Source organism: Stegostoma tigrinum, chromosome 24 (genome assembly GCF_030684315.1).
Source record: "Stegostoma tigrinum isolate sSteTig4 chromosome 24, sSteTig4.hap1, whole genome shotgun sequence".
NCBI lineage: Eukaryota > Metazoa > Chordata > Chondrichthyes > Orectolobiformes > Stegostomatidae > Stegostoma > Stegostoma tigrinum.
In genome coordinates, this window is record NC_081377.1 from 45,629,767 (window position 1) to 45,648,265 (window position 18,499).

At 37.5% G+C, this 18,499-nt stretch overlaps 1 protein-coding gene across 1 annotated transcript in view; it reads left to right on the top strand.

Annotated features, from left to right (window-relative positions):
- The window catches only part of eif3i (eukaryotic translation initiation factor 3, subunit I), a 19,438-nt gene extending 1,663 nt beyond the window's left edge, over positions 1-17,775 (top strand). Inside the window, exons 2-11 of the mRNA XM_059654417.1 lie at positions 315-407; positions 1,941-2,028; positions 3,773-3,838; positions 5,008-5,157; positions 6,652-6,779; positions 8,664-8,774; positions 10,601-10,690; positions 15,020-15,093; positions 16,414-16,506; positions 17,288-17,775. Coding sequence (XP_059510400.1) covers positions 315-407; positions 1,941-2,028; positions 3,773-3,838; positions 5,008-5,157; positions 6,652-6,779; positions 8,664-8,774; positions 10,601-10,690; positions 15,020-15,093; positions 16,414-16,506; positions 17,288-17,369 — 975 coding nt within the window. The 3' untranslated portion in view covers positions 17,370-17,775. The remainder of the gene's footprint in view (positions 1-314; positions 408-1,940; positions 2,029-3,772; positions 3,839-5,007; positions 5,158-6,651; positions 6,780-8,663; positions 8,775-10,600; positions 10,691-15,019; positions 15,094-16,413; positions 16,507-17,287) is intronic.
- Positions 17,776-18,499: the final 724 nt, after the last annotated feature.

The window sequence follows — 18,499 nt, forward strand, 5'->3', positions numbered from 1 at the left end:
GTTGCAGGGAGCAAGAGAAATATATTTCTATGGTACAAAACTGAGTTGTGGCCCTTAAACCTTGAGATTTACAGACTTTTAGTATTTTATCAATATGTTGAAATTGAGTAATTAATGGAGCTTAATAAAAACCAAAAGAGCTGCTGCAGTTGCTGTAAATCAGGAACAAAAACAAAGTTGCTGGAAAAGCTCAACAGGTCTGGCAGTATCTGTGGAGAGTTAACGTTTCAGGTCCGGTGACCGTTGCTCAGAACTGGAATTAATGGAGCTTGTTTCATTGCTGTAATACATCATGTTTTAATTTTTTTTTGCAGAAGCCCATCCTGTTACAAGGTCATGAAAGATCAATCACCCAAATTAAGTACAATAGAGAAGGTGATTTGCTGTTCTCTTGTGCAAAAGATACTGTAAGTATAACTTACAAATGATGGAATGTTGTGATAACTTATTCCATTAGTTTGCTATCTTGGCTGCAATATTCACATTGTGCATGTGTGTAATTACAACAGAAAGACTTGGGAGCAGAAGTAGGTCACTCGGTCTGTGAAGTCTCCTCTGCCTTTTCTGGCTGATGTGATCATTCTCAACTCCACTTTTCTGCCTTTTGCCTCCACAATCTTTGATTCCCTTGCTGACTAAAATCTGTTTATCCCAGCCTTGATGGCCCCTACAGTAAAGAATTTCACAAATTTGCTAACTTCTGAGAGCGTGTTGGCTCAGCAATTAACACTGATACCTCACAGGGCCAGGCATCTGGGTTCAGTTCCACCCTCGGGCGACTGTCTGTGTGGAGTTTGCACATTCTCCTCGTGTCTGCGTGGGTTTCCTCCGGGTGCTCCGGTTTCATCCCACAGTCCAAAGATGTGCAGGTTAGGTGGATTAGCCATGCTAAATTGTCCTTAGTGCCCAGGGATGTGCAGGCTTGGTGGGTTAGCCATGGGAAATGCAAGGTTACAGGGATATGGTGGGGTGTGTCTTGGTGGGATGCTGTTGAAAAATAAAAATAGCGTCATTTTCTACCAGTGTGAAGCAAAGTAAGTTCCTTTCATTGTGCCTCTGCTCATCTCTTGGGTAACCATAGCTCTGGTAGTGCAGGTTTTGAATTAGCAATGTATAAAAAAAATTTGTCTTTCTATTTTGAGGTCATTTCCTTGAGCCCTTTCTGCTATGGAAAGTGAAATAAGGTGAAATATTTGTGTAGTCAAAATGTTGAAATCCTTACTAACTGTCCACTTTTGATTATTCTAAAAGACAATGGTGTCTGTACACTGGGCCTCTGACTCGGCCCAAACCTATGCTAAACAAAATGGATAAATCCCATATCCCTTCCTGAGTAGATAGACATTGTTCTGTGTTAGTACCAAACATATATGTCTAGAATGTGTGTCAAATGTTCTAAGTGATATAAATGTTTAACTAGCTAAACTAGAATCATATTTATGGCTGGAGTCAGTCAGACTAGTTCATTAAAAATATTTGCTTTGACCTGAAGAGCTGATAAATTAAAGAGTTTATTTTAATAGGAAGGGAAGTTGCTGACAATTTAAATTTATGGTCATTGAGACTGACTTTGTACTTTACAGTGCTGTGAGAATATCTGTAACAAAATGCAAACTTTGAGATTTTAGTTTGTTAGTGAGTTTTGAAAAGATTTGTAGCTCAGGTTGAGGTTCTGGATGTGAGTTTGCTCGCTGAGCTGGAAGGTTCATTTTCAGATGTTTCATCACCATTCTAGGTAACATCATCAGTGAGCCTCCGGGACATAACACCAGCGCTTCACCGGAGGCTCACTGATGATGTTACCTAGAATGGTGACGAAACGTCTGAAAACGAACATTTTAGTTTGTTTTGTGGATTGAATGGTGGCACATGAAAATAAGTATGAACAGAGTTCAGAATTAAACATTTATTCATTCCTTTTTTTTTCCTCTGCTGCACAGGTTGTTAATGTCTGGTATTCTCTGAATGGTGAGAGGCTTGGCACTTACAATGGACACACTGGAGCAGTCTGGTGTGTTGATGTTGACTGTATCCTTAACGGCTTGGTTTGTACTTACCACCTGATTTAAGCAGAAACCAACAGATTGCGTGGAAAATTTGCTACATATATTTATAGTGAAAATTTAAAGCCTTGTTCACAAACACCAAATTGTGATAGTAATCAAAATGGCCAAAGCATTTGCAGTTTGTTGGAAGAGGTACAATACCATAATCTCTCAATCCAGAGCCTTGTGTATGCTTTCTGTCATGTTGGTTGCTAAAGAGTTCTGGATTTGATGACAAACAGAATGCAGCCAAGTATTTCACAGGTGTTCAGCCCACCTTCACTGTCTGTACCAAAAATCTCCTCTTTTCTGTCTGAATGAAATGCTTCGCTTGGCTGTAAATGTTTCACTTTGTCTAGAGGCAGGACCAGGGCAATTAATTAGAATTGGTTGATAGTTTCCCAGTGGGGCCATTGATGTTGTACTTCCACTCTCAGCCGAGAAAGCCCATGAGTTCCAATTTTAAAATACTCCTTAGTTCAAAGGATAAATCGCTGGTACTTGATCAGATGTACAAGCGGTTGGAGGGGATTTTGAGGGACAGGATTGACATATACTTAGAAAGGCAAGGACTGATTAGGAATAGTCAACATGGCTTTCTGCATGGGAAATCATGACTTATAAACATAATTGAGTTTTTTGAAGAAGTAACCAAAGAGAATTGACGAAGGTAGAGCAATGGATGTAAGCTGTATGGACTTCAGTGAGGTATTCTACTGTTGTCTGTATAATGAACTTAAAAGACCCTATACAGACAACAAGCAAAACGAACGTCATCTACAAAATACCTTGCAAGAACTGTGACAAACACTACACTGGACAAACTGGCAGGAAGCTAGCCACCAGGATACAGGAACATCAACTAGCCACAAAACGACATGACCCACTATCACTCGTATCCTTACGTACAGATGAGGAAGGACACCACTTTGATTGGGACAACACATCCATCCTAGGACAAGCCAAACAGAGACATGCACGAGAATTCCTAGAAGCATGGTATTCCAACCGGAATTCCATCAACAAACACATTGATTTGGAGCCAATCTATCATCACCTGAGAAAAAAAACAGGAAATGACATCACCAACCCAAGGAAACCTAACCAGATAAATAGAAAGCGGGACATAACACCAGCGCTTTGTCGGAGGCTCACTGATGATGTTACCTAGAATGGTGACGAAACGTCTGAAAACTAACCTTCCAGCTCAGCGAGCAAACTCACATCCAGAACCTCAACCTGAGCTACAAATCTTCTCAAAACTCGCTAGCAGTGCAGAATGTTTAATGTTTATGTAATCCTTTGTTTGTGCTCTGATCTCCGCTAAAATCTGGTGGGACCTAGTGATATGAATACAGTAATGTGTAACAAAATACATTTAATCGCTACAGCTTCAATTTTGCAACTTCAGAATTTGCGTCTTTGCAGATAAAATCTAGCAGTTTTAAATAGTGAGTCATCCAGAAACCTAACTGTTCTTTATAGCAAGGTCACCCACGTGGCAAGATAAATTGTTCGCATGTCATAGGGCAGTCTTAATCAGACTGAGGAAATTCCTGTTCCTTGGCATCTTTTGATTACTCCAGAAGACCATCAGATTACATGATGTCACTTTCTCACAAGTATTCAGTAAAGCAATGTTATTTGAAGGAATTAAAGTTGTTGTCTATACATGTGTTTTGAATTTCCATACAGGTACTTCATTTTCTCCTTAATCTAGTAATCAGGGGATACAAAACAAGTGTTAACTGGTTCAGCAGATAACTCATGCAGACTTTGGGACTGTGAAACAGGTAAGCTGTCATTAGTCTGTGCAATTACATTTGTAAATGTCAGTGTTGATATGATTGAATTAGTAATCCAGAGTCCCATTCTAATGTGCTGGGGATATAGATTCAAATCCCATCATGGCAGGTGGTGAAATTTAAATTCAATAAGCCTTGTCTAAGGCCAACGATGTAACCATTGTCAATTGTTACACAAGTCCACCTGGTTCACCAGTTTCCTTTTGGGGAAGGAAATCACCCTTCCTTAGCATGTCGATCACGCGTATGACTCGAGACCCACAACAATGAGATGGGTTCTTAACTGCCCCCTGAAATGGCCCTAGCAAGCCACTCCCTTCAGGGTAATTAGAATGGGCAACAAATGCTAGCCTAGCCAGTGACCACCCGTATTTCATGAGCATATTTTAAAAAATAGTCATTTTCTATATCAGAAGATTTTATTTTTCCCTGATTTCCTTCCTTTTCTTTCCAAATGTGTTACTTTCCTGCGAGAAGGTCCTTTCTGACAGTTGTTCTGTCTTACAATATGCTCAATTCGCCACTATTGACATGCAGGCCTTGACAGTAATTGTGAAGAAGCTTTCTGAAGTAGTCAGCACTGATGCTGCTGAGCCCTGTCTAATTCTAACACACGCACCTTCACAGCAAGTGGCCAGGGTCTGACACTTTAACCAAATATGTATCTTTTCTCTCTCCCTTAAGCCACTCAACCTGTGTGTTAATAGAGCAGTATGGGATCAGCTAACTGTCGACAGAGCAAAATTTGGATGTGAGATTGTTGAGCCACCAGGCATCCTGCTTCACAAATGTGACCACACTTTAAAAGAACTTCATTGGTTGTTAAGCCGTTTGAAACATCCAGTGGTCATGAAAAGCGTTATAAATACAGTTCAGTCTGTCATTTCGTTTTACAAGTTTATTGGTTAATGTGCAGTATCAAAGACCTAAGAATAAAATTTTACATACTGAAGGTTATGTAATTCTTCATATTAGGATTACTTTCCTGTGTTTGTAAATTATAACTGTTAAAATAAAGTTTGCTAATTTTGTTGAATGTTTTATCTGCTGTATTTAATTCTATTCTCATGCAATATTGTACCGCTTTTAGCACTGCCTACTTGAATTGCAAATTCTGTTTGTTTTACATTCATCAGATTAACAATTTTTATTACTAGGGAAGCAGCTTGCTTTTTTTAAAACAAGTTCTGCTGTCAGAACGGGTGGATTTGACTTCAGTGGAAACATCATCATGTTTACAACTGACAAGCAGATGGGCTACCATTGTTACGTCAGCTTCTTTGACATACGAGACCCTGCTCAAATAAGTAAGGAAATATGTTTTAATAGTTACAAGAGAAAGCTTCCTTCAAAGGTTAAACTTCTCTTAAGGAGCATTTTTAAAGAAAGACTGAATTTTTAGTACCAGCTGGTTAAATTACAGGTAAGAAAATCTAGCGGGATATGGTACAAGAGCAACCCACATGTAGTAATCTAATTTTGTAATCTTCGATCTCTCCACCAGTGCGTTCGTTTTTGTGGATACAGATTATAGGTACACAGATAAAATGAATGTTTTCAATGCCCATGTTTACAAAATAGGTAGATCGTGTAATTTTATGTAGTTTTCAGGAATGTGGAAGCATTAAAATAATACATAAGTATTTTTCTTTGCATATGAATTTGATTGTTTATGCAATAACTGAAGATCCATAATTAATTTGGAACTGTCAACTGGGAATTTAATTTGGAACCTTACCGTTGTTTAAAATGGGCTATGAATTGAAAATGTTGAGTAGTTATTAGTCTAACCTTTAAACTAACCTCCATGTGAACAGATTGATGAAAGTGAAATTGGACTTGATTTCCATTGTGATAACCATTTGATTGGTGCTGTTTTCTCAGTGATAAAGCTGAAGTGGTATTGATCCAGTTTGATAAAATATTTAGCAACAATAAAGTTTATTGATATCCATTGCCTCATTAATTTTGGGAGTGTTTCCTCTCACTATATTTTTCCTGTTCTCGTTTTTGTTATTTTGACATTGGCAACTATTTATTTTACGTGCAGTATATTTAAAGAACACAGCAGTGTGAAATCCTCGAACAAAGGAAACAGGGTTGCACTCCTTGCTTTCAACATATTAATGCTCACTTTGTGACCTGGTTTTGTGCTCCAGCAGACAATTTCTGTAATTTAGTATTGCTGTCTAATAGCTGAAAACCTGTTAAAATTGATGCCACCCTCATTACTTCATCTGCTGCTTGTTGGATGATACTGCGGTGTTTGTTTCTCTCAGTTGTGTCCTACATTTTATTTTTGTTTTGATCTAGATAGTATTACCCATGGCACCAATCCATCCTCTGGAACCTACATTCTCCAGCCTTGCACCCCTCAGTACCTTTTAACTTCCCGATCCTAACCTCCTACCTACTGCCATTAGTTGAACACTTCGAAGTTCCTCATCTTTGCTTTTCAGAACGCCCTCTCCTCCCTGATCTTTACACTTTTAAAAAGCATTAACTAATCATTTAAGCTCTACGCCTACTTCTATGAGGCCTCCTGATAAAACGCTCATATGTGAGAGCTTTCTGTGTCCAAAATAACTCAGTTTTCTCTGTGTACAATTCCGTGCACAAATTGGCTGCCTTTCTTCAACATTATAACAATAACTGCAGTTCAGAAGTACTTTATTGGCTGGAGGTAGTTTGAGATGACCTAAAGTTAGGAAAGGTGCTATGTAAAGCTAAGACCTTTTTGATCTTTTATTAAGTAATCTCAGAGCTTAAATTTTATATTTATTTTCCTTATTAATTTTTAGGTAACAATGAGCCGTATATGAAGATACCAGCCAGTGAGTCAAAAATAACCAGTGCTGTTTGGGGACCTCTTGGAGAGTTTGTCATTGCAGGACATGAAAACGGTGAATTAGTACAATACAGCGCTAAGGTAAGGAGAAATAGTCGAATAATTGCAATCTGGTGGCAACATCAGAATGTACATGACATGCTGAGTGCGCTTTTAGAGTAGGTGTTACCACCTCACAAGCAGAGCTTTTCCACTAGAGGCAGAGGACAAACAGCAATGATGGTTTAACAGTGTTTTTTCACAACTGTGTAGACATTTTGAAAGTGGATAGTCTGTCACTAGAATGGCATATAATGTGAGAACAATGTGATGAGCTTGCATCAGGAACCTGTTTACTGTAAAACAGTGATCAATAACATATTTGCTTGATCTCTAGTAATGTGGTCAAAAAGGAAGGGCTGTCCATACAGTTGCAAAATAACAATAGGTTATGCCAAACTAATTTCCATTTAGAAGTACAAGTATATTTGCTATTGTCTACATTAATCAGAAATTCTGCTCTTGTAGAGCTAATGAGAGAGTAAAAGCAGAATTGGAAGAAAAATCATAGGTTTGTTCAGAATAGCAGGACTTAAACTGACCAAGAAATAGCAAACACAGATGTAAATGATGGAAGGTAGAAAACTAAATTAATGCAGAAAAAATAAATAGCATTTAAAGTAAACGAGGGAGATCTCTTAGAGAGAGAACGATCATAAAAGATAAACAGAGCCTTTACATCACATACTGTGTTGGGTAGCAATGTTCATAATTATGTTAGATTGATATCTCTACCGATGTCTCTAATCCCAATTAGCAGCAGGTCTTTATCTGTGATGTTGTAAGTTGTATAGAGATGTACAGGACTATGCTTATCTTGTTGAAAAAGAGGTAATATCTGCTAAGGATGTTGAATTTTTAGTTTTTGAAAATGTTTTCTGATTGTTATACAACAAAGCTCATTTTTTATTAGAAAAACAGTAGTCTTTGAACAAATCTGAAGTTATCTCATCAACACAATTCCCAATGACTGACTTGATTTGGGATGAATAGACCGCACTTTATTGCCCCCCACTGTATCATACTCCTTTAACATTTGAGTTACTTAAGTAATAATCCGTAAAGTACATGGAATTGTCCAGGGAAAATGCTTCAGCATTTTTTTTCTCATCACTAGGAATGACAGTAAAAGGATGAAGTTAGGTTAATTTGCTGGCTGTTCCTGTTAATCCACTAGTCATCCAGTTTGAAATGCCAGCAAGATGATTTTGATAATGTAGAACCATGACTTAGCAGTAAATTTTATAGACGTCCGTTTCTGAGAGATCTCTTCAAATAGTTGGTTTTTGTGCCTGCTGTATTAATTCGCATGGCCACTGACCAGAAAATCTGCACTGTCTGCAATCATTGGTTAATTCTGAAACATCTTAAATTGTGATTGCCTCACTGTGATGACTGATTTCCTCCTCAGTTCACTTTCTCACCATTTCTTTTACTGTCCACTTTCATCTTATTTTCATCTTAATATTAATCTTGACAAGGAATGTGGTTTTTATTTCCTTTGAAATTCAAGGTGTTTCTCAAAGAAATGTTTTTAATTTATAACAATCTACTGTGATTGAAAAATCACAGCTCTCAAGAATTGTGAATTTTGAAGGACCCTTCATGAGTCATGATGTGTTTTTTGTTTTGGCTTCTTTTCATTTAGAAAACTTAATGAGTTGTAGGTTACATTTCATTTCACCAATGTGACCAGCTTTAGATAATGCCCATTACCCTTCTTGTCTACTGAATGGAGGAATGCTTATTTATTTGAGAGGATGACCTGGTATTAATGTTCCAATTCTAGTGATTTTTAGAGAATTCTCCTTTTGTTATTCTGGAGTTTTGACTGTTCTGTCAAATATATGTCTTTGAAGTGATTGAACAATGATGATTTGTTTGTATTTTTTTGCATTATTGATACTTATGTTACTTTATTAACAGTCTGGGGAAATAATGACAAAAGTAAAAGAACACACCAAACAAATTAATGACATTCAAACATCCTTAGACCTGACCATGTTTATCACAGCTTCAAAAGACAGTACTGCTAAGGTAGGCAGTGTTTTCCAGTGTCGTAACCTTTGTCACTTTTCTGTTGTAAGCTGAACTGTGGATTCATACTGGATCAAAATTCGGTTCCAAATTGTGTTTGTAGAACTATTATAACATCATATACAAAGCCTGTTTAGCAATATTAAAATGAGGATTTTTGTTGAAGAATAAGATTTGACTAGCCTGGCTATGTCTGAAGTCATTCATTTTGCTAATTTGGTAGAATAAGTGCTTTATTCCATCAAATGTTGATGTGTTGTCAGGGACAGTAGTTCTGTAGATTCAAGTTTTTGGCTGTTGTGACCATGTCTGAACTGGAAGATGTCAAAAACGCATTTCTGGCACAAACTGAACTAAATGTTGATGCACACTCTTGGTGAATTGGCATCACTAAAGTTTGAAATTATTATTATTTAGGTGTGGTTTGTTCTTAAATGTAATGTACTTTGCCATCTAGCCTACTTCTATGTTATGAAACATTTTGTAGGTTTTTGTTGAATAAATATTTATTGATAATGTAAACATATTTTTGGAGGAATAATCTTTTTAAATGATCTTATTTTAGCTATCAATTTTCTGTGCAGTATGAGCTATGAGTAGAGGCTGACAAAAGTTCTTCAGGACCACTTAAGCCACCGCAGAAACTTCACATTGATACCCACCCTATCCTGCGATCACCTGCTGTTGCTTCCTAGCAAATTTATCAGAATTTTGCAGAAGGAAGCCATTCGGCCTAGCATGTCGCACCAGCTCCTCAAACGAACATTATTACTGTTTTCATGCTTTTTCCCCATATCCTTGTTCATGATTTCCATTCAAATAATTATCCTACACCCTCCTGAATATTAAATTGACCCTGCCTCCACCACAGTGCATTCCATCCCCTCACTACTGGCTGTGTGAAAACATTTTGCATCACTTTTGCTCCTTTGCAATTTTTTTTGTTCACTATGGAACATGTGTTCACTGGCTGGGCCCAGTATTTATTCCTGTTGCCATTTTCCCTTGAGAAGGTGGTGGTGGTGAGCTGCCTACTTAACCACTGCAGTCCATGTGTTATAGTTTGATGCACAATGCCGATAGGGAGGCAATTCCGGGATTCTGACCCAGTGACACTCTCATAATGCTCACATATTTCCAAGTCAGGATGATGAGTGGCTTGGAGGGGCAGAGGGTGCTGTTCCCTTATGTCTGCTGCCCTTGTTCCTTCTAGTTGGAAGTGGTCATGGGTTTGAAAGATTCTGTCTAAGGATCTTTGAATTTCTGCAGCACATCTTGTAGGCTATGTGTCAGTGATGGAGGGAGCGGATGCTTGTGGATATGGTGCCAATGAAGAGAGCTGCTTTATCCTGGATTGTATCGAACCTCTTGAGTGTTGTTGGAGCTGCTCCCATCCAGACAAGTGGGGTGTATTCCATCACACTCCTGACTTGCACCATATAGATGGTGGACAGGCTTTGCAGAGTCAGAAGATGAGTTACTTGCTGCAGGATTCCTAGCCACCATGTTTAAATGGGAAATCCAGTTCAGTTTCTAGTCAGTAGTAAGCCCCAGGGTGGTGATATGGGGGGATTCATTTTAAATATGTGCCCTCTGGTTCCTGATCCATTAATGAGTGGGAACAGTTGCTCTCTATCTACTCTATTTAACATGCTCTTGATTTTAAAACTTGCAGTAGATCTCCTCTAGCCTCCTTCCCTCTAAGGAGAACAGTCCCAGCTTGTGACATAGCAACACCGAAGACCATTACAACTGTAACTCTTGTTTGAACTAATTTTTCTTTTCTCTGTTTTCTTGAAGTTTTCTTTCTTTATTCTGTATTGCAGCTGTTTGATTCTGCAAGTTTTGAACACTTAAAAACATTCAGGACTGAACGGCCTGTCAATTCAGCTGCTATTTCTCCTATTGTGGAGCATGTAAGTAACGTGTAGGAGCGTTAAACAAGAACTATTCAAAGCTCACTCATGTAACCTACATTTTATCATTATACTTACTTTCCTGCTAAGTTACAATGCTGGGTTTAGTGAAAATGATGATATTTAAACACCAATTTATTTCAGTATTCTCTGGAAACTCGTTTTTAAACAAAGAGATTGGCTGGAGAAGTGGTGATCTCACTAGTGTCACCATGACTTTTCATGATTCACTAGTCCAGTTGCAGTCTTATCTTTGGATTTTCATCAACAACATCAAAATTGTTCCAGCTCCCTTCTACAAGGGAATCAGGGTTGTGGGGATCAAGCAGGAAAGTGGATTTGTAATCACAATCAGCACAGTCACGATCTTAATGAATGTTGGAGCAGGCTGAATGAACTAGTGCTACTCCTGTACCTTATGAGAAAAGCATGATGTATTAGGTGCTGAGATGCAGTAATTTTACATAAATCCAAAACCCTGTACAATGCATACAAATTTACCTAAATGGTCACATAACAGATTCTGTTGTGCACAATAAAAGTTTGTTTGATTAATTTCTATTTCACAAGGTTGAATTGGATTCAAAGTCATAGTCATACAGCACAGAAACAGACCCTTCGGCCCAACCCATCGATACTGACCAGTTTTTCAAACTCAACTAGTCCAACCTGCCAGGAATTTGGTCCATATCCCTCCAAAACTTCCTATTCATATACTTATCCAAATGTCTTTTAAATGTTGTAACTGTACTTGAATCTACCACTTTGTCAGCAGTACATTCCACACATGAATCACCCTCTGTGTGAAAAAGTTGCCCCTCTGGTCCCTTTTAAATTTTTTTATTCTCACCTTAAAAATGTCTTCTAGTTTTGAACTCCCCTATCCAAGGGTAAAGACCTTTCCTATTCATCTTGTCTATGCCCCTCGTGATCTTATAAACCGCCTACGCTCTAGTGAAAAAGTCCCAGCCTATCTAGCCTCTCCTTAGAACTCAAACCCTCCAGTCCTGGCAACATCGTGGTAAATTTTTTTCTGAACCGTCTTCAATTTAATAATATCCTTCCTGTAACAGGACAACCGCAATGTACACAGTACTCCAAATGTGGCCTCACCAACGTCCTGTACAACCTCAGCATGACCTATACTCAGAGGTCTGAACAATAAAAGCAAGTGAGCTAAATGCCTTCTTAAACAACCTGTTTACCTGTGATGCAAACTTCAAAGAACTACGTACCTGAGCCCCTAGGTCTCTAACTTCGACAGCATTCCCAAGGGCCCTCCTTTTAATCATTACCATTAAGTCCTAAGGTTGTGTGATCTAAAACTGGCTGCTTTGTCATAAGTTTCATCCTGATTTTTCATTGGCTTTTGAACTGGATAAATGGGGTCTGTATTGAGTCTGGGTAGACATGCTATTATAATTTTCACCTTTTCTTCATGCGACATTGTTGTCCACTGTAAATGGAAAATACAGTTTGTGCCACAAATTGAGAAGCAACATTTGAAAGTAATTCATTACCTTGAACTTTAATGCCTGTAGCTCATGAATTACTGCTTTAATGAGTTCCCAGAAATGTAAGCCCGGTAAGAGATCTGTGATTATGCATAACGGTCACTGTTTCGGTTACACTTCAGAGCAGAGCAGGAGTGGTCCTTACACTTTCAAATCTTTTTACAAGTGATTTATTTTCCATTTGTAGTGGAGTTGGGGTTGTGAAGGATCTACTTTTACATTTATTGTATCTAATCATTTATTCGCTCAGCGACTAACATGCAGGAACAGAAGTTATTTTTTAAGAATGTTCTTTATACTTAAGTATGTAATTAATTCCTGGAGCTACAAAAAATTTTTGTAATACAGTCAATGTTACAATTTTTTTTAACTAATTTCTAAAGTAGTTGAAGTGTGCAATCTGGTTTCATGGTTGTGAATGTAAATAATTCATTTATCTCACCAGTGTTCACTTGGGAGCAGTCCTGCTGTATTTACTGCAGGTTGTCTCATTGGATTAGTATTCCACTTAAGCCTTGGTTACACTTCATTAACTGCATTGAAATGTAGAAGATCTGCTTTCACTTTTACTTTCCAGTTCTCTTCACAGAAGTTGCCATCTTTTTCCACTGATGGTGTATGGAGCGGACAGCGGATAATGCTGTCATTACTTCTATGGATACAATAACACCCTCTTGCATGATGCATTGTAGGCATTCAACTTAATAGGAAAAGTCATTTTCAATTAAACTGTTTCTGCCTCACTGGCTTGGAGATGGAAGCTATTCATGTGTTGGTACTAATGCAATCTGCTTTTCTGCTTGCTGAGACCTGATCCAAGATGCAGCAACTGGTTTTAAGGTTCCATTTTCAATCCCGTAAAGGCATGATGCTATCTTCCACATCTTCCAAAGCCTAACTGTTTACCATAGATTTATAATTTAAACTATTAGCTACAAATTTCCTTTAGCCCATTCTTTCAGAGCCAGTAAACCAATTTGATGCAAACGTTGCTGGCTTATCTGAAATCAGAGTACTTTGACCCTTCACCTGTTTTGTCCACTAGGACGAAGGAAAGTATTTCAAAAATAATGTATCTTCCATTAAAATGGAGATTTAGTAGTGAGGAAACAGGGAAATAGTGACATTGTTAATGCACTAGCAATCCGGAACCCCAGGTTAATGGTCTGTCATCATAGGTTTGAATCCCACTTGGCAAATGGCGAAAATTGAATTCAGTAAAATCTGGAATTTAAAAGCCAGTCCAATGGTGACTGTAACAATTGTCACATTCCTTAACCCAGAAATGACTTGTTTTATCTAAATGTACTAAATCACATCCCATGGAATATTAGCAAATATTTAATATTGCCTGTTGATTCAAGAGGAACATTTTAATCTAAATTATTCAACAGCATTCAATTTTTAAGGAACACTTGATTTCTTTGGTTTCTGAGTCTGGAACAAGAACAGATCTAAGCTGTCAAATGTGTTGATTGCGTGGCTGGGAAAAGCAGACTGCAGGTGTATCCACAGATTGCCCCAAAACAATAGGACAAATGATACCTCTCTACACTTTTTTAGGTGTTTATACAGGAATAGGCAGTGTGTTTTTGTATTAGGCAGAATTGGTAAGCAGGTGGGTATAACCTACGTGTTTCAATTGTAGTAAAACCTCTGCCTGTACTGGGCTGGAAATGGGAGGGGAATACAATGGGGTGAAAATTCGATAGTCTATCCTCTTTGAATCATGTAGCCTCGGAGTCAGAAATCCAACCTATAATACTGGCAGTTTAGGTCAAACTTCACTTCTTTGTTCGCATTTTTGTCCAGTCTAAATGTTGAGCAACTGGTTTGGAAAGATTTGCTCTATGCAATGTTATGTCATTATTGGATAAATTCGAAGTCCAAAAACGGGATCTTGTATATAGCCTGAATTGTATGCAAGTTAATCAAAGTATTAAAGTTAATCTCTAAATGTGACCATTTGCAGCTCACTAACCCACAGTCAAAAAGTTTGAATGCTTCTGATCTAGATCAACTGCTTCTCTGCTAGTGTGATCAGAACTGCCAGCAAAAAGGATGCAGAAGATTAAGGACAAATTGTGATCCCATTACACTCTTGGTTCGGAACCAACACTGGTTGCGTTTAGTTCACAACATTTTTAATTATTTAATATGGCTGTCTTTAAATTTTATTCAGTCAGGGTTAAAGTGTCAATGTAATTTTGTGACCCAGCATACTGTTCATGTGAAATTAAATCATCTTGAGAATGGATCATTTTTGTGTTAAATCATCTCACAGATCTTCAGGCCAGATCTGTACAGAGACAGTGTTTATGAGATATGACTCACTTTCCTGCTTAATTGACCATATCCAAAGCAGAATTAAACAGTGATGAGATGAACATTGCAGTACATGCAGTGAACATTAAAGGGTGATTGTGTTTTTGTGTTAAACCTTTAACTGTGCTGAGTTGCTTTGCAGATTATAGTTTGTGAAGATGTTTCTTTCTGTAGAAGAATTGTACTTGTTATGACGTATAATTTCAAAGCTGATAGAGCAGAGCTGCCTTCTTACAGCTGTAATATGCATCTCAAAATTGCAGTTTTTCTCAGAGCTGGACTGTATTCTTCTGCCCATTATATATAGTATGATACACGTTTCAATATTTGGAGACAATTGTCCTTCAGTTATTTGTCAAAGACCATTGTACGGCAATCTAGAACGTCCTGTGTGAGTCAGACCAGTGAATGAAATATTGCTGCTTGTCGGTGTGGTATTCTTATCGTTTACTTTGGTTAATTGTATCAATACTGGATTTTGATTTAATAGGTTGTCCTTGGTGGTGGTCAGGAAGCAATGGATGTCACAACAACCTCCACCAGAATTGGCAAGTTTGAGGCTCGGTAAGTAACAACGTTGTGGAGCTAATTCATTTAAACTTTTATTTTGATATGTTATCTTTTACACTTTGAGAGTTTAGCTCAGCATTATAAATTCTGTATTTTACCGTACAGTTCCCTCACTAAGTCTGTGCTTGACTCACCACTAATTAAGGGAAATATTGTATGCCATTGGGATGGATAGTACTGTCCGTAGTGCAGCTTGGAATTGTTGTTTCAGAAAGGTTTATTTTCTGAAGGATGTGATTTGCTGATGCCACTCCAGCGTGGGTTCCTATACTTAAGCTGATTGTCACTATTTCTGTCAGTCCTTCACATTACTCTGCTTCACTGTACTCTGTTGCATGGCTTGTTTTACGAACTGTGTTCTCCTTCCTATTGGTAGCGAATGAAACCATCGTGGTCATGTTATTTTGTTGGACTTGTCCTCAATGCTATGCCAGGACTGTTGGTTGCCCCATTCGTGCACAGCCTGAATCTGAGGACTGTCTAATGATATTACTCTGTACCTTTTCTGTCATCGACTAATTGGGTGAAAACTTTTAATTCAGACAAGGAGCTTTCCGGAATTGATAGTTGAGACAGAATTTATTTTATCTTCAAAATACTTTTCACACTTTATTTCAAATTGACATTTCAGTTAAAGACTTTAGACCATTTAGCTTTGAACTTGTGGAATCTTAAATATGATTTCCCGATTGTAGAGCATTTAAGTTAATTTTTCGGCTACTTCACTGGTTATTTTCGCCAAAGGACTCCAACTAAGATTCATCTTATTTGATTTTGTATGTTACGATGGAGTAAGTTTGAGAGGTTGATCATTAATGGAGCCAGTGTAGGTTAAACTTATGAAATGTTCAAACATATTTATCTTCTTAACACATATAATTTAGCAGCCTACCTTTAGGGAAACAAAAGCAAACAGCAAAGGCGATGTTCTAGACAAGAGATGACCTTTACTTGCAAGAAAAGGTTGCTTAGCTCGCTTGACTGGACGGCTGGTTTGTGATGCACTGTGATACTCGGTTTCATACCTACACTGGCTGAGGTTATCATGAAGGAATCACTTTCTCAGCCTCTCCCGTCACCTGAGGTGTAGTGACTGTCAGGTTAAACCCTCAGTAGTTGTCTCTCTTTAATAGGAGACTGGCCCATGATCTTCTGAGACTAAGGCGACTTTACCTTTTAATCTCAGGATGACATTGGCTGGTGTTCTGGCGCAATTCCGTAAATCAACTTATTCATACTTGTGGCTTCAGATAAAATACAGTGTAATGATATGGCCCTGTACAATAGTTTAACCGACTCATTTTCTCTTTATAGATTTTTCCATTTGTCATTTGAAGAGGAGTTTGGTAGAGTGAAGGGTCACTTTGGACCGATAAACAGTGTGGCTTTCCACCCTGATGGGAAAAGGTTAGTACAATAATTTGATAATTGTATTCGAAGCTTTTTGATGAAATATATTGAACTGCATTGAAACTATTGGAGGGATTTTTTAAAAAATTATTGTTTTAGCTCCTGAGTGTTGCTGGTCTTCAATCGATTTGCTCCAGATATTTAGAAATGTTTAGAGACAAGTGATATTTGGGGTTTCTTATTTTTTTTGGTTCTGAGAATCTTTTGCAAGCTAAAGGAAGTTTATGTAAATTTAAAGATCTTGTGGATCTTTTACTGTCATGTCTTTAGATTATTTTCTAATGCAGTCACGTTATTATGTTAGTGACAAAAATGTGAACAAATAGTTGCTTGGAAAGGTGGCACTAGAGAAATTTTCCTCTCTGTTTTGTGGGTATCATGAACAACAAATGATTTCAGCAACCAATGTAACAATTTAAATTTGCTTGAACAGGTTGAATTGGGGGGGACCAAAAACAAAGTTGCTGGTAAAGCCCAGCAGGTCTGGCAGCATCAGTGAAGGAAATAACAGAGTTAACATTTCGGGTCCGGTGACCCTTCCTCAGAATTATGGGGAGTTCCTATTAAAATTTTGTGAGGACAGTGAACAATGGGAATGAGTGGTGGGACAAAGAAGGAATGTGTGCAGAAACTTAATTTTGTAACTAATAGTATGGATATCCACACCAATACCATTTTAGTTCTTAAATGTTATCACCCTGCTTTCTAATAATACAAGCTTCGAGTAGACAAGACGAACCTAGGGTCTAATTTAATCAGTACTATTTGTTCTTTACAGTTACAGTAGTGGAGGTGAAGATGGTTACGTGAGAATACATCATTTTGACCCACAATATTTTGAATTTGAGATGGAATTTTGAGGAAATACGAAATCATTACTTGCAAATTGTAGTGCAAGAATTACTTTATTAAGTAAAAGTATTCAAAAGAGTATTATCATCATTAATGTACTCTGTATTTAATCAATTCAGTTGTTCTACGCAATTGGAGATATGCACAGCAAATGTTTTACAGTGTAACTACAAAGACTTGAACAGAAAAATCATCTGCCCTATTTAATTTTTCACATTATAGATGTATAACATGGACCTCTTTGCAAAGATCAGCACTAGTTCTTGATGTTTTTAAAAACAAAAATTGGCTTCAATGAAATTGGAAGGATGTTTGCTTCAGTTAACTTTATAAATTGCATTCTGAATTAGTGCACTGAAACAAAAGACTGTTTAGTTAATGTTCTGAAATAAAAATAATTTGTTTGAGCACAAAGTTAGTTTGTCAGTGGAGTAATTTTAAATGTATTTTTGTTCATGTTGTAATGATTAATGTTTAGACTTCTGTACCTGATTTTTCTACTGTGTCGAATGAAGACTTTATTTGTCCAAGAAGGAGTTCCAAACAGTATTTTTTACGCAAAATTTGGATTGAAAATATTTTACAGCAAGATAGGACTAAAATTTTGATTCTCAATTGACTTTGCTGTACATTCTGATTTTGTACTTCTGCTAAATTTGCTGTGTATACATAGTAAGTCATTCATAATCATAAAAAAAACCTAGATTGACCTTGTATTTCACAAATTAAACAGTTAGATTTTTCAATTGACTTTCATATAATCATGACTACAATGACTTTTATGTAACATTGGAAACTCTCTGTATGCTAATTTTGCACCTAGTGCAGTTTGTCTAAATTTTCGACCAGGCTAGAGTGCCTGGTTGAAAGCTAACAATGATTTTAATTACAGGAAATGTGGAGGCAATTGCCCAGTGGTAAGATTGCTGGACTGTTAATCCAGAGACTTAGGTAATGGTCTGGGGATCTGGGTTCAAATGCTGCCACAGCAGATGGTGGAATTTAAGTTCAACAAAGAATCTGGAATTAAGAGCCTAATGATGACCATTTTTGATTGTCGATTTTTGGAAAACCTGTCCAATTTAATAATGCCCTTCAGGGAAGGAAACTGCCATCCTTACTCAGCCTCGCCTACATG